This window comes from Zingiber officinale, chromosome 6A (assembly GCF_018446385.1).
Source record: "Zingiber officinale cultivar Zhangliang chromosome 6A, Zo_v1.1, whole genome shotgun sequence".
NCBI classification, from domain to species: domain Eukaryota; kingdom Viridiplantae; phylum Streptophyta; class Magnoliopsida; order Zingiberales; family Zingiberaceae; genus Zingiber; species Zingiber officinale.
Genome location: NC_055997.1, coordinates 123,640,208 through 123,655,123, shown reverse-complemented (window position 1 = coordinate 123,655,123; position 14,916 = coordinate 123,640,208). Strand labels below are relative to the sequence as shown.

The window sequence follows — 14,916 nt, the reverse complement described above, 5'->3', positions numbered from 1 at the left end:
TTATTATTTTCTTTTGTTAGTTCATTTATTTGATTTTCATAAGAAGTTAATTTCCTATTCAAGCATTCAATGATTTTAAAGAATTTTTTATTTAAATTAAAATATACCTCATCAAAACCTTCGGAAATGAGTGCGGACTCGTGACTCAATTCGAGTTCGAACCCGTCTTCTTATTCACTTTCCGATTCATCTCCAGATGATTCGTCTCACGTCACTTTGAGGGGCTTCTTCTTTTTCAGATTCGGGCAGTCAGTCTTGTAATGCCCCTTCTTGTTGCATCCGAAGCAGGTCATGTTCTTATTGTTAGAGTTGGAGGTGGAGTTGATGTTCTGCAAGTCCTTGTTGGTGAAGTTCTTCTTTCTCCTAGTGAACATTTTTCTTACTAAGTTCACCAGGTGTTCTTCATCATCTGAGTCTGGGTCAGACTCGTCTTCAGGTTCCGGCTTGGATTTGGACTTGTCTTTTGATGATCCTACAATAAGATCAAGACCTTTCTCGAAGTTGGTGTTAGTCTATTTGTGTAGTTCTAGTTCACAGAATAATTCATCTAGTTTTAACTTTGACAAGTTCCTCAAAATCTTATAGGCATCCACGATGGAAGCCCACAGTGCATTTCGAGGAAATGTGTTTAAGGCATACCTTATCAGATCCCGGTTCTCTAATTGGTGGTCGATTGTATGGAGTCCGTTGAGGATGTCCTTTATCCTCGCGTGCAGCTGACTGACAGTCTCATCTTCCTGCATTTTGATATTAAATAATTTATTTAAAAATAAATCTCTCTTTGTTACCATGACATCGTTGGTTCCCTCATGCAGTTCTATTAGCTTGTCTCATAGTTCCTTTGCATTTTCATGTGGGCCGACGTGGTTCAGCTCTTCTTTTGTTAGCCCGCACTAAATTGTGTTGAGAGATTTGAAGTCGATCTACGCCTTTTTCTTCATTTTCAAATTCCAATATTCCGGGTCCATTGGGATTCCGGCATTATCGACTGGAGCCTTGTAACCTTTGGTGATGCTGAACCACTAGTCGAAGTCGGTCTTCATATTTACTTCCATCCGCTTCTTCCAGTATGGGAAGTAGTCACCATTGAATAGGGGAGGACAGACGGTACTGTATCCTTTAAGTTGTGTCATTTGACAACTGTAGAAGAAAACCAAAACGGGGTACCAAGACTTGGTCTTGGATTAGTAGTTTTTAAGATATATTTAAAATGATTCAAATGGAATGCGAAAAATAAAAATAAAAATCTAACAACGATTCCCCCGACTTGATTGGTGGTTGCACCAATTCAGAGCATAACCTTACTCTGATACCACTTGTTGGATCGATTACGCACGTGAGAGGGAGTGAATCACGAGGTTTTCAAAAACCTTTTTTTGTGTTTTGAAATCAAAGTAAAGTACGCAGCGAAAAACTTAAAAACAAAAATCCAATCACCATAAAACGTAGGCAGTTTTACTTGCTTCGAAGTCTTCTGTGACTCCTACTCCAAGACCCAAGTCCCATGGACCTATCGATAGGTAATCCACTAAAAGTCTTCTGGTACCTCCGGAAGAGGGAATCGAGTACAAAGAGAGTTCAAAGAAGTGTAACAGATTACACTTTCCGTTTGCAGAATTTAAGTACAAATAGAAATCTCATTGTCGACACTTTAGGAATTTATGTGAAGGTGCTTGTGTATCAGAGTCAGTCTACTGGTCACGATCGGAAGTCCTCAGAGTAGTCGTCGGACACAGCAACTTCATAGCAGAGTCGTAGCAGGAGCCCGAAGCAGTTGGAGCCTCAAATGAACGTGTAATAGTTCGTATGTGCGTTGTTGTTCAATATCTTCTCGAGATAGCCTTATAAAAGGCATGGAAGGCGCCTTCCATAGCCATGGAAGGCGCCTCCAATGAGGCAAAATCAATCCCAAACAGCCTGACACTTATCCACAACTTGCCAAAATTTATCCTGCAGAAGACGCCTTCCATAGCCATGGAAGGCTCCTTTTATGAACAGTACGAAGGCACCTTCCATAGCCATGGAAGGCGGCTATGGAAGGTGCCTTTGGGCATTGTTCATCCGAAGGCAATTTCCTTGTTTTGTCCTGCAAAACAATGTTAGTGCAATAAACCTGCAAGACAAGTGTTAGCATAATTATAATTAAAGAATAGTAATTAGTTCATGTCCTTCCAGGACCAGGAACTAGTCAATGTCTCAGCTTAGGGATCCCAAATAGACCTAAACTGAACCGACGCCTACTGTCCCTTCAACCGAGGTGCGTTCTCACTTGGTCACTCTCCTCCAGTGACTTATCTTAACTTACCAGTTTGACAGACATCCGATCAGCCCTTCAACCTGTCTGGACTTCGAGCTAATTATCTGGTCGGCCCGTCGACCTAGCTGGACTTTGTTCCAGCTATCCGATCGGCCCGTCGACCTAGCTAGATTTCGTACCAGCTATCCGGTCGGCCCATTGACTTAGCTAGATTACGTACCAGTTATCCGATCGGCCCGTCGACCTAGCTGAATTTCCTGCACACTTAATTAAGTGGTTAGATCACAACGGAACCTAACTTAACTTACTTGTCATTCGTCAAAATCCGGGTTAGACCGTTAGTGTGAACCGCATCAACAGGACCTATGGAGATTAGCCCCCAACTTCTCATGGATAAAGCTCCCAACATAAACCTAGTCGGCCCAAGAGTCGGTCTGACCTATGGGGCTCAACACCCCACTTCTTTTGGGCAAGACTCCCAGCATAAACCCGAGCGGCTCTAGAACCGATCGGACATACGGGACTGAGCTCCCCACTTATCATGGGCAAGGTTCCCAACATAAACTCGGTTGATCCTAGAGCTGGTGAGACTCATGGGGCTCAGCTCCCCTCTTCTCATGGGCAAAACTCTCAATATAAATCTGATTGACTCTAAGCCGATCAGAATCCCTCTATGAGACAATATTGTCAGAGAATTACAACTGTTTGTCAAAGAATAACGACAACTCGTCAAGGAATATTCCTCTATTATGACATACACCGGCAATGAAACCTTCCTCTGCCTAGTGGAGGTTGTCGCATATTTTTCATCATCCGACATATTCTGATACTCGATATTCAATGAACACTTCATTATTATGAAAATTATGAGAGAGGATATAAAAAAGATCACATCTCTATTGACTAGGTATATGCACGTATCACATAAAGTGTAAAACGGCAGAGCGAGAATTAAGGAGGGGGTAATTAGAATAGATCTAAAAATAGAGAAAAAGCTAAATAACTTAGAATAGATCTCACGGTTTCCAACCGGGTCTCTTGTCCATCAATATTCCTCTTTCGTCACTGGCCGTCTGGCCGTCTGGCAACTCTAACTTCTGGATGGGATCAAGATATGAGTTATAAACCTTTGCCCACTAAATTGACACGCACCTAATTCGACTAGCGCCGCTATAATGACATTTATTGCTGCACAATCTATTAAAGTTTGCAAACTTAATGCATCCGTATCCAATGAATCATTGCATCTACTTCTACGGCATCTATTTCTTTGATCAAACTAACATACCTGTCGTATTTACTAAGTTAATTGTTGCATCTTAGAATAAAAATTGGTAAATTTTGTGCTTATTTCTACTAAATAGGTAAATTTATTTTGTAATAGAGTATGAGAGTACTCGTGAGAAACAAAATTTTAAAAAAAAAATGATGTAGATGTGTATGATGGAAGTGTTTTCACATTGACTTTAATAACATAATTGGCATATTCATAGCACGATGACTGACAGTACATGCATCAAAGAACATTCTACCAATTGTGTTATTAGCTCTAGATGCATGCAGGGAATAATAAAGCATAAATATGGGCGCACAACTACCTATCCAATTATTTTTCCCGAGGACATCTAGATTATAGTAAAGATATTCTTAATTTGATTTTTAATTATAATAAATTTATAGAATTTTTTTTAATAAAACTTCAATCAAAAGATGTTGGACTTCTTAATCATCCATAGCAAGTACTTCCTAATTTACTCTGATGATCGATAAAAAAATTTCATAGGACTAGATCAGTCCCTCCAGAATTACTCAATCAAACTAACTAAGTTTATATTGTTGCGATGCTTCCTTCAAATAGGATACTTTAAAAGATATTAAATTTATGGATTATTCATCGTGAGCATTTTCGAATTATCCTTGACAACGGGTGAAAAAGATTTATGAAATCGGATGAATCACCTGGGACTAACTTTTTATCAATTTTAAGTTTTTTTACTGTTAAATTTTTTTTCCAGAGTTGCGTTGCGTTCTTTTTATCGTATTTATACGACAAGTTATAACGCATGAGTCTGCAACATCTTCAGCTATCTTCCATACAATCGATCACAATGGCAGCAGCGCCATGGTCGCTCGGTGCCACCTTTGGCTACCCTGAGATCATTTTGGCACTTGCCTCCTTCTTCTTCTTATTGTTTTTTAACCGCCGCCGGCGATCGTCTGCCTTGCCGATAAACTGGCCCTTCATCGGGATGCTCCCCGCCTTATTCATCAATCTCCCACACCTCCACGACTACGTTGCCCACATCCTCCGCCACGCCAGTTGCACCGAGATGTTCCGGGGGCCTTGGTTCCTGGGGGCCGACCTGCTGCTGACCTGCGACCCCGATAACGTCAACCACATTTTCAGCGCCAATTTCGACAACTACCCCAAGGGAAACCAGTTCCGGGAGGTCTTCGACATCATGGGTCACTCCCTCTTCAGCGTCGACGGCGACTCGTGGAAGTTCCAGCGCAAGATCGCCAACGCCTTGCTCGGCTACCGTAGTAGCTTCCGGGCCTACGTCATCGGTGCCACCAGGGAAAAGGCGGAGAAGGCACTCGTCCCTCTTCTGCTCCGCAAGAGCGAGTGCGGTGAGCCAATGGAGCTTCAAGAGATATTCACTAGGCTCACCTTCGATGTCACCTGCCTCATGGTCTTCGGCGACGACCCGGGAAGCCTCTCGCCCAATTTTCCAGACATTTCCTTCTCTACGGCCATCGACGACGCGTGGGAGGCGCTGTTCTTCCGCCACGCCGTGCCCAAGAGCTGGTGGAAGGTGATGAAGTGGTTCAACGTCGGCACCGAGAAGAAAATGGCCAATGCCAGGAAAGTCATCGACCAGAACATAAGCCAAAGAATTTCGCAAAAGAGGCAGGAACTTAACGCCAAGATCTCCAAGGCCGATGTACTCGCCTCCTACATGGAGGTGGTGGAGAGTGTCAAAGATAAACTGGAAGACACCGACAAGTTTTTGCGTGACAACGTTCTCTTCTTGATGATTGCAGGGAGAGATGCCTTCTCCATCAGCCTCTCTTGGTTCTTCTTCCTTCTCCACAACAACCCGAAGGCGAAGACGAAGCTACTGCAGGAGCTGCGGCTTTGCCGGTCCAGCGAGAACAAGTCGACGACGTTCAGTGCCGAGGAGCTGAGCGGAATGGTTTACCTCCACGGGGCGGTGTGCGAGACTCTGCGCATATTCCCGCCGGTGCCGTTCGAAGAGAAGACGGCGCTGAAGGAGGACGTGCTGCCGAGCGGTGCGAGGGTGGCTGCTGGGCAGAGGGTATTGGTGAGCGTGTACGCGATGGGGAGGGTGGAGGCGGTGTGGGGGGAGGACTGCATGGACTTCAAGCCGGAGAGGTGGATAACGGAGGAGGGGAAGGTGAGATACGTGCCGGCGTACAAGTTCATGGCCTTCAACTGCGGGCCCAGAATTTGCTTGGGGAAGGACCTGGGCTTGATGCAGATCAAAACGGTGGTCGCCGCCGTGCTGTGGAACTTTGAGGTGGAAGTGCTGGACGCCGCCCGAGTGGAGCCGAAGAACTCGGCCATGATTCGGATGAAGAACGGAATGATGGTCACCATCAAGAAAAGAACTCATTCAATAGAATAGCGCGGTAAATTTTTTTTTTTTAAATTTGCAAGCTAAGGCATAAGTAATAAGTAATAAGCCTTATCTTTATGCTATAAGAGTGTTTGGCTGTGCTTATAAGCTCTTTAAAATATTTTATAAATTATTTTGGAATTTATAAGCTCTTGAAATTTATTTGGTAAATTTTTTTTCAAACAGTTTATAAGCTGTCAAAATAAGTTGTTTTGGAGCTTATAAATTGTTTTTAAAAAAGTATAGAAGACCCTACTTTTTAAAAAAATATCTTATTTTAATATTTTGTTTCTCTAAAATATCCTTATATAATTTCATAAATCCTCATCTTATCCTTCATAAATTTTTATAAGTCTAATATCTTTTTATCTCCGCCGATTTCTCTTCCAACGCTGTGTCATCTTCTCCGCCAACGCCTCTTTCCAATTTTCTCTTCCCCGGTGCAGAAATTCGCCCAAAACCTTCTATTAATAAAAATCTCAAAACCCTCTATTAATAGTATTATACCCTTTTTAGTAATTTTATTAATAAAAAAATCTTATAATACCAAATACATCAATAACTTTAAGGGTACGTTTGGTTCAAGTTACCATGTATAATCTTAGTTATGTGATTGCCTGGTAATCACATAACCAAGGTTATGGGAAATAAAACACAACCAAATGTTGTTTGGTTCAATTTAGACAACACAACAAAAACTTATTTGTTTGAAGTTTTTAATGAATAACCTAGTTTAATATTTTACTATATTACCCTTAGTTACAAAACCAACTATACATAATAATAATAATAATAATAATAATAATAATAATAATAATAAATATATTATTATTATTATTATTTAAACTCTACATTTATTTTTTACTTTTTCTTTTTTACTTTTTCTTTTTCACTTTTTCCTTTATTTATATATATTTTTTTATTTTGTTTGTTTTTTTTATGTTTTTTAGTTTTTTTTTACTTTTTTAATTTTTTAATGTTCTATTTTTAAAGTTTTTTTATTTTTTATTATTATTTTTTATTTTAATTATTTTTTTATTTTTTACGTTTTTTTTAAATTTTTATGTTTTTTTATATTTTTTTATGTTTTTAACGTTTTTATTATTTTTTTCTTTTTTTTTTTTATTTTTTAAGTTTTTCCTATTTTTTTTCTCATTTTTAAAAATTTTGCTTACATTTTTTTATATTTTAAATGTTTTTTTATTTTAAAAAGTTTTTTACAATTTTTTATTTTTTTTATCTTTTATGTTTTTTAAATTTTTTATTTTATTTTTTTCTTTATGTTTTCCTTTTTTGTCATATTTTTCTCTTATCCGAAGCTATTTTGGGTAAAAAAAATTTGTTAACCCCGGAATCAAGAAAAACCTCATTTTCCTGAGGTTTTCCGATTCCTGGTTGCATGCCCCTTTTACTAACGTGTCGGGCATGGAACATTACTCGGGAATCATCAATTATCTAAATCAAACAGGATTTTTGCTGATAACCTTGAATGGATAACCAAGGTTATCAAGAATAACCCCAACCAAACGCACCCTAAGTTGATTGTAATAAGTTCACCCAAACACTTTAACAACTTATTTTTAAAATAAGACCTAACAACTTATAAACTCCTAAAATAACTTATAAGTTGTACGAGCTTATAAGCTATTTTTAATAAGTTTAGCTAAACACCCTTTAATATATATATATATATATATATATATATATATAGACAGATTTGATATACTGGACGACGCTTTGTGCGTGACCGTGAGCGACGCGCAGACATGGCGTTGGCAGCTCGGTTTCCTTACAAATAAAATATTCTTTTTATTCTCTCTCTCCGGTCGGCCTCTTGTCACTCGTTGATCTCTCTCTCCCCCTCGCTTCTGCCGTCTCCCTACCTAATATTCTTTTTGGTTTGCTGCGACGTGTTGTAGCAGCTAGTTAGACTAATAACTGCTACACATGGTAGCAGTTACATCTATATGTAGCTGCCACAACTTGTTTGAACTAAATCGGTAAGTCATTATTTTAGTATACGTATTTCGGTAAAAGCATTAACCCTTGAAATATTTAATTGTCGTGTCCCTATTTAAACTTGCTTAAACAATGATTATCAATTATTTCCGCTGATGCAGCGCCTTAGCTTTGGTTTGCTGCGACACGTTGTAGCAGCTACTTCAACTAATAACTAATACACTTGTAGCAGCTACCTCTACATGTAGCTGCCAAAACCTGTGGCAGGTAAATCCGTAAGTCCTTTTTTTAATAGCCATATTTTTGTTCAAAGATTATCAACTTTGAAATAAAAAGATTTAAAATAATTTCCATTGCTGGAGCGCATTCGGGTTTCTTTGTTGATACACGTTGAAGAAGCTACTTCGACCAATAACTGCTACACCTTGTAGCAGCTACATCTTCATGTAGCTGCAACAAGCTATGGCAACTAAAATCGTAAGTCCATTTTTTAGCAACCATATTTTTGTACAAAGATTATTTACTTGAAAAATAAATAAATTATTTCCGCTCCCTGAGCACCTTCGTTTTACTTTGCTGCTACATATTGAAGAAGCTACTTCGACTAATGACTGTTACGCCTTGTAGCATCTACCGTGAGCGACATGTAGCTACAATAACCTGTGGCAGCTAACTCGGGAGGTTAGCTGCTAAAACGTTCTAACAGCTCTTTCTTCATTTACACTCCAACTAGATGGTATTCTGTATTTTCAACCAATAATAGTTGATAGTAATATCTGATTTTTATTAAGATTAATGAAATGAGGTTCTGCAAGTGGTAGAAGCAACTGCAGCAAGTTGAAAAAGTTAGTCTTCATAAGCTGCTACACGTTGTAGCAGTGGGACGGGGCAAATAACCTTATCTACCCAATTACCTTTTTTCATTTATTGTGTGAATATATATATAGTGTGGAATTACATTTTTACCCTCATAGTCCAAAGTTTTAACCCCTAACCTCGCCGTGTGACATCTTTTTCTAAAGAATTTCCTTGATAGTTCATCGGTGCCCCCATGGAGTGTTAATCAGTCAACCTCACCGCGATGACTTATTTCTCATCCAAATCTTCGTCTCCATCGTAAGTATTGTCTTAGGGTTTATCAGTCAAAACTTCGCCTACTTTGATAGTTTAAATTTTTAGGGTTTTGATCTGTCTCATAACTGCTACAATGGGGTTTAAGGTTTTTAGGTCACTATTCAATGAGTGTTTATTTTGAAGGAAACAAAAGGTTTTAAAAAAAAAATTTACGGTATGATGTTGCAGCTCCTGTCGTTGAACTGCTACAAAATGATACAACGTGTTTAAACCCTACATTGTTGATTGCCTTCTCACTATTGTAGCAGCTAATTGACACTAACTGCTACAATGTGTAGAGTATTATTGTTTACTAGCAACAAGTCACAATGAACTACATAACAGAAATTGTAGACATTGTAATGTATTAGATTATGATTTTAAAAAGAAGAGGGACAGGTATCATAGTATGGGTGAAAATCAATTGCATTGGAGTGATCACAACTGTGTATCATTAATATCTGTTGTACTTTTTGGACAGAACTAAATGGCAAGCCAAAGAACAGCTGCTTCTCGTGCATATCGCAAGAAAGTGCACTGGAAAAGTAACTACCCACAGTTCAAGGGGTTTATATCATCACTCCACATAAACGACCGACAGATGGAGATGATCAATGGATCCCCATTTGCTTGGGCAGTAGTCATGCCTGAAATTGCAAATATCCGAAGCCTTATTCAAAATATGTTTGACAATTGGGGCGTGCAAGCCAGATGTTTCATCTTTCATAATAAGGAGATTAGCTTCACTAGGAAAGATGCTTCATTGGTTATGGGACTCCCAAACCAAGGCGTTGAAGTAAATCTACAACAACATACAGGCGCCTCCCCACTATTTCTTCAACACTTCCAGAATGTGGAGTGTACATAGAAGGAGCTAGAGAATAGGATGATCAACCTCAGCAAACAACCCCCCTCTGCCGAATCCGATACTCTGTTTTGCCAATTGTTAATACTTTATTTTTTTGTTACTGTTTTATTTATTACTACTAGAAGTATATCTAGATTACCAATACAATCACTAATAGATTGCGTAGATGATTTTGTCAATTTAGGTAGGTATAATTGGTGTAAGACTGTATATGACTATATCAGCCCACAGCTGTCGGCCATTGGTCCGATGCTTTAACTGAGGCCGAAACCAGAGGGTCTATCGGAAAATCAAGCTCCCATGCTCAGAGGGTTCGCACATCTCCTGGCGGTAATTCCCTGAATATAGTGATAGTCTCATAAGATTTATGCAGAGAGTATCATACATAAACAATTTTATTTCATTATATTGCAGGTTTGGATGTGTGAACATGTCAGAATAATGGATTCTTACAGACAGTATGCCCTTCCAAGAATATGCAGATGGAAGTGGTCAGGCTCCCGGGTGGAGACAATAAAGTCTAGGATCGCAGAAATACCGCCTGCCAATATAATTGTTGATTTAAGTCCATCGGACCTAGAGACATACCTGCTCTCAAATGATTCCATAGAAGATCTTGTAGAGTATATTGATCAACAAATTGTCGAGGAGTTTTTACAATTAGCTAGTGAGGGGAATTCTGAACCACTTCTTGAGCAATTTCCTGAAGAGGCAGCCTATGCTTAGGAAATTCCCCACCTAGTTCCTGCACAGGCAGTAGAAGCTATGGATAAGCCTGATCAAGTTATAGAGCAAATAACTCTGCAATGATTGCCAATACAGTAGCACATATTGAAATCGTATAGTCCAATACGGGTGGAGTTGGCATTATACTAACAACAAATCCAACAACACAAAATATAGATGGCCAATACGGTATGCCACAGGTTTTGGCTTCCTCTGCAATGATTGCAAAATAAGTGTTGATGCAATCGCCATCTGTGCCTACAGTCCAATCAAAAACACATAGGAAAGATGACATATCCAATGAAATCATTCCGTTGGACCATATTGACTTTGTCGTTGCCCCACATAAAAAACAAAACATGTCCATAAATTATGTTGTACAACAAGAGTGTCTATTGCTGCTACAATTGGAGCAGTTACACAATTTATATGTGTCATACCAACTTATATATCTACCATGGTTGATTTTATTCATCAAAATCAACTGTTTGTTTTACAATTAAATTACAAAACACTTCCATCAGTTTTATCCTCGTTTTACCAATATAAGTATACACATATAATCCATCAATGTGTAACTCAACAAACTTTCAACTCACTTGAGCTGACTCAGTTTCAATAATGCCTCTGACACCACAACATCTGTAACGCCTCGAGGGAGTCCTTGTCCGAAGAAATTTCGGCAGCATCTCCCCTATACGGCTGACAATCTGAAACTTTATACATTGCCTCCAGGGCCACATATACATCGGCCAACACGGCCGAAGCAATAATAATAATAAAACATAACACACATCCAAACATCCACGTAGTTTAATAGTGAACAACTAAAGCAATGATAAGAAGACTCAAAAACAACCCTACTCAACTACACCCATAAAGCTCAAAACATATTTCCTACTCCACTACACCCATAAAGCACAAATCCGACAGAATAAATCCACTCACCTCTTCTGCCGTCTAGGCAGGCATGTAGTAAAACAAATCCGAATGAAAGTCATCGACAATATCCATATAGTAAACTGATATAAGTCCAGATGTATCAGAACAGCACAAGTCTAATAAAGGAGAAAAAAAACAAAAGACCAACAAACGTCCTCGTGGTCTGTAGGGGACTAGCGACTAGAACTCTCCGGACAGCATCAACCTGAAAATAGCAACGGAGGAGGGTGTGAGTCCAACACTCAGCGGGTAACAACTGATATGCATAATAAAGAAAATAATAACCAACACTAATCATGTGTACAATCTCCTGATACAAGAAAGATAAATGCAACTGAAATAAGCAGGAGAAAACTGTACTAACCAGGACCATGGTATAAGTATAACAGGGTGGTGAGACCGAGAGTGTCATAAATCCTGTATGCATATCAATCATATGCATCCATATAAATGCAGCAAGCAAATGCAGCAAACACAAGCAATAAATGCATCATCAATATGATGCAAATGTCATGGTCACCCCTGACGCCAGTCAGCCATCTCACACACAATGGTGAGACCGAGTGGGTAGGGTTGTGACAACCGTGCACTCTGCCATCACTACTCCTGATGAGTGACCGAGTGGACGGGATGCTGTCGGAGTACACCTATCCTCCTATCCCAAATCATAAATGGGGGAGCTCAATGCTCTCATCTCCCAGTGCACGATGACGGGGAGGAATCTCTGCCGGCTACCACGCTGTGTCACACTACCCATAAGCGAACTAACAGAGCCAAACAAAGTCCAACCGCCTGCCGGCTACCACGCTGCTACACTAAACCAGCGGAGCCAAACAGAGCAGAACTGTCTGTCGACTACCACGCTGAGTCACTAGACCAATAGAGCCAAACAGCAGAACTGCCACACACCTGTCTGATATACCACTAACCCATGAGTGGTGGTGTGTACAGATACATGTAACTGGCGATGTGCTTGACAATAATGGAGCAGACTATCGCACAACATGCAATCATACGAGATGATGCATGACACTAAATATGGCAATATCCTGAACAGCATAGCAATATCCATATATAAATATAAAATGTGTACCATAGGACAATGAATTAAATCAAAGGTACACAGATCAGATAAGGTATCAAAAACCGAAAGTCCTGAACATAATATATAACATGATTGTGTCACTACCCCTATAAGCATGTATAATCAGATAAGTATTAACATGATGTGCATAACAAATAAACAAACAAACATGTAACAGATCGGGTAGTGATCAACCGAAGCAAATAAGAAAAACACAATCGTTGCTATTTGTTAAAAACATTACTATGCATATTAAATGACATAAAGTCAAAGTACCCGCCTCCAATAGAAAGGATCGTATCCGATCCAATTCCGACGTCGAGATACTCGTCTCGCGTCAAAGTCCTGTGTCACCAATATATATACATTTTTATTTAGCTACAACTCAAACGAATAGCTAAATAAAATCCTTTAAGAACAATTTAGGGAAAACCCTAAACCATTCCACTATTCGATTACATTAAAACCCACTTGCACTAAACAATCAAGAAGGTAGATAACTGATCAACAAAATAACCCAATTCAAGATATAACCTACTAATCCTACCTCTTCCTTGATGTCCTCAGCCGAAGCAAGATTGCCACGGCAAATTCCCACAGCCCCAAATCTGAATGCCCGATCTATTGAGTCACTGCCGAATCCAAGAGCAACCCACAACAAACCCTACTGGAAAATTTTCCCCATTGTCGGATTAAGATGTAAACATCACCAATCAAAAATACCCAATTACATAACAAAATTCCTTACCTCCCAGATCACAGTTAGGGCGCCGAGTCGGGAATTAGGGCACGGGAGGACATCGGCGTTGCTGGAGGGTGCATGCTGATCGGCGGCGACAGTAGCCCTTGGCGAGAGGGAACCAACTAGGGCATGCTGAGGTCTGCGGGGCGCGGCTCGCAGCGAAGATGGACTGAATGGTCGGCGCTAGGGCAGAGAGAAATCTCGCTGACGATGGCTCGAGCCCTAGGCAAAGGAACGAGGTGTCTGCCGTGTGGAGAAGATGACGAAGAATTGGGGCACGGCGGTTGGGGGTCGGCGTCAACGCGCAGAGGAGAAGAGAAAAAGGTTTCGGAGCTACTCCATGCGGCGGCGACGACTTCGCAGAGGGCAGAGGGGTTTAGCCGGCTATCGGCACTCAGGAGAGGAGAACAGGAAGAAATGAGAACTCGGCCACGGCTTATACGCGAGGGAAAAGGAAACCGCCGTGGCGCCGGTTAAGGCACGGGTCGCGGCGGGGAAGAAAACTCGGCGCGAGAGGAAAATAAAAGAAAAAGAGAAAACAAAAACAAAAGAAAAGACAAAGAAATATAAACATTTCCTCGCTTAAATGGGTAGCCTAAATTGGCTTTCCCAGACCCCATTTTTATCCCCGTAAACTCGTCCATATGAGCTCCAAAAAATTCCCGAAAAACTTCTAAAAATTCCAAAAAATTTCTCTTATTATTTTTCGCCCTTTTCGGTATTTTACATTCTTCCCCCACTAATAAAAATTTGGTCCCCCAAATTTCGTTATCTACCATCAGCAAATACTAACAACAGGTAAAGAGTATAAATGTTGAACGGTAAATTAAATCACATACCTCTAGTGAAAAGATGGGGGTATCAAGCTCGGATAGTATCCTTGAGTTCCTAGGTAGCCTTCTCGTCCGAATGATGTTGTCATCCGACTTTAACCAGTTGGATAGTCTTGTTCCGCAACTGACGCTCTTTCCGGTCTAGAATCCGTACCGGAACCTCCTCATAAGTGACGTCAGGCTGAACTGGAACTGAGACATCTGTCAGCACATGTGTCGGGTCGGGTACGTATCTCCTCAGTATAGATGCGTGGAATACATCGTGCACGTCTGCCAGGGACGGTGGTAGTGCCAGCCGGTAAGCTACTGCCCCAATCCTCTCCAGGATCTGGAAAGGACCAATGTATCGCGGAGCTAGCTTACCTCTGAGGCCAAATCTCTTCACCCCCTTCGTGGGTGAAACTCGCAGAAAAACATGATCACCAATAGAGAACTCCAGGGGTCTGTGTCTCCGATCAGCATAACTCTTCTGGTGATACTGCGCCTCTGACATCCTCCGTCTAATAGTACGGACCAACTCTGCGTCATGCTGAGCCCTATGAGGTCCCAACAACTGGGCCTCCCCAACCTCATCCCAGAGGATGGGTGCCCGACAAGGCCTACCATACAACGCTTCAAACAATGCCATCTGGATTGCCGAATGAAAGTTGTTGTTATAGGCAAACTCTACTAATGGCAAATGGTCCTCCCAACTGCCTCCAAAATCCAATACACAAGACCTTAGCAAGTCCTCTAGAGTCTGTATGGTCCG

General features: G+C 40.5%; 1 protein-coding gene across 1 annotated transcript; it reads left to right on the top strand.

The window, feature by feature from the left end:
* The first annotated feature begins 4,344 nt into the window (after window positions 1–4,344).
* Window positions 4,345–5,998, top strand: LOC121994375 (noroxomaritidine synthase 2-like). The gene has a single exon (XM_042548433.1). It carries the CDS (start codon window positions 4,366–4,368, stop codon window positions 5,905–5,907), a length of 1,542 nt encoding a protein of 513 aa, XP_042404367.1. The 5' UTR covers window positions 4,345–4,365; the 3' UTR covers window positions 5,908–5,998.
* The last annotated feature ends 8,918 nt before the right edge of the window (window positions 5,999–14,916 follow it).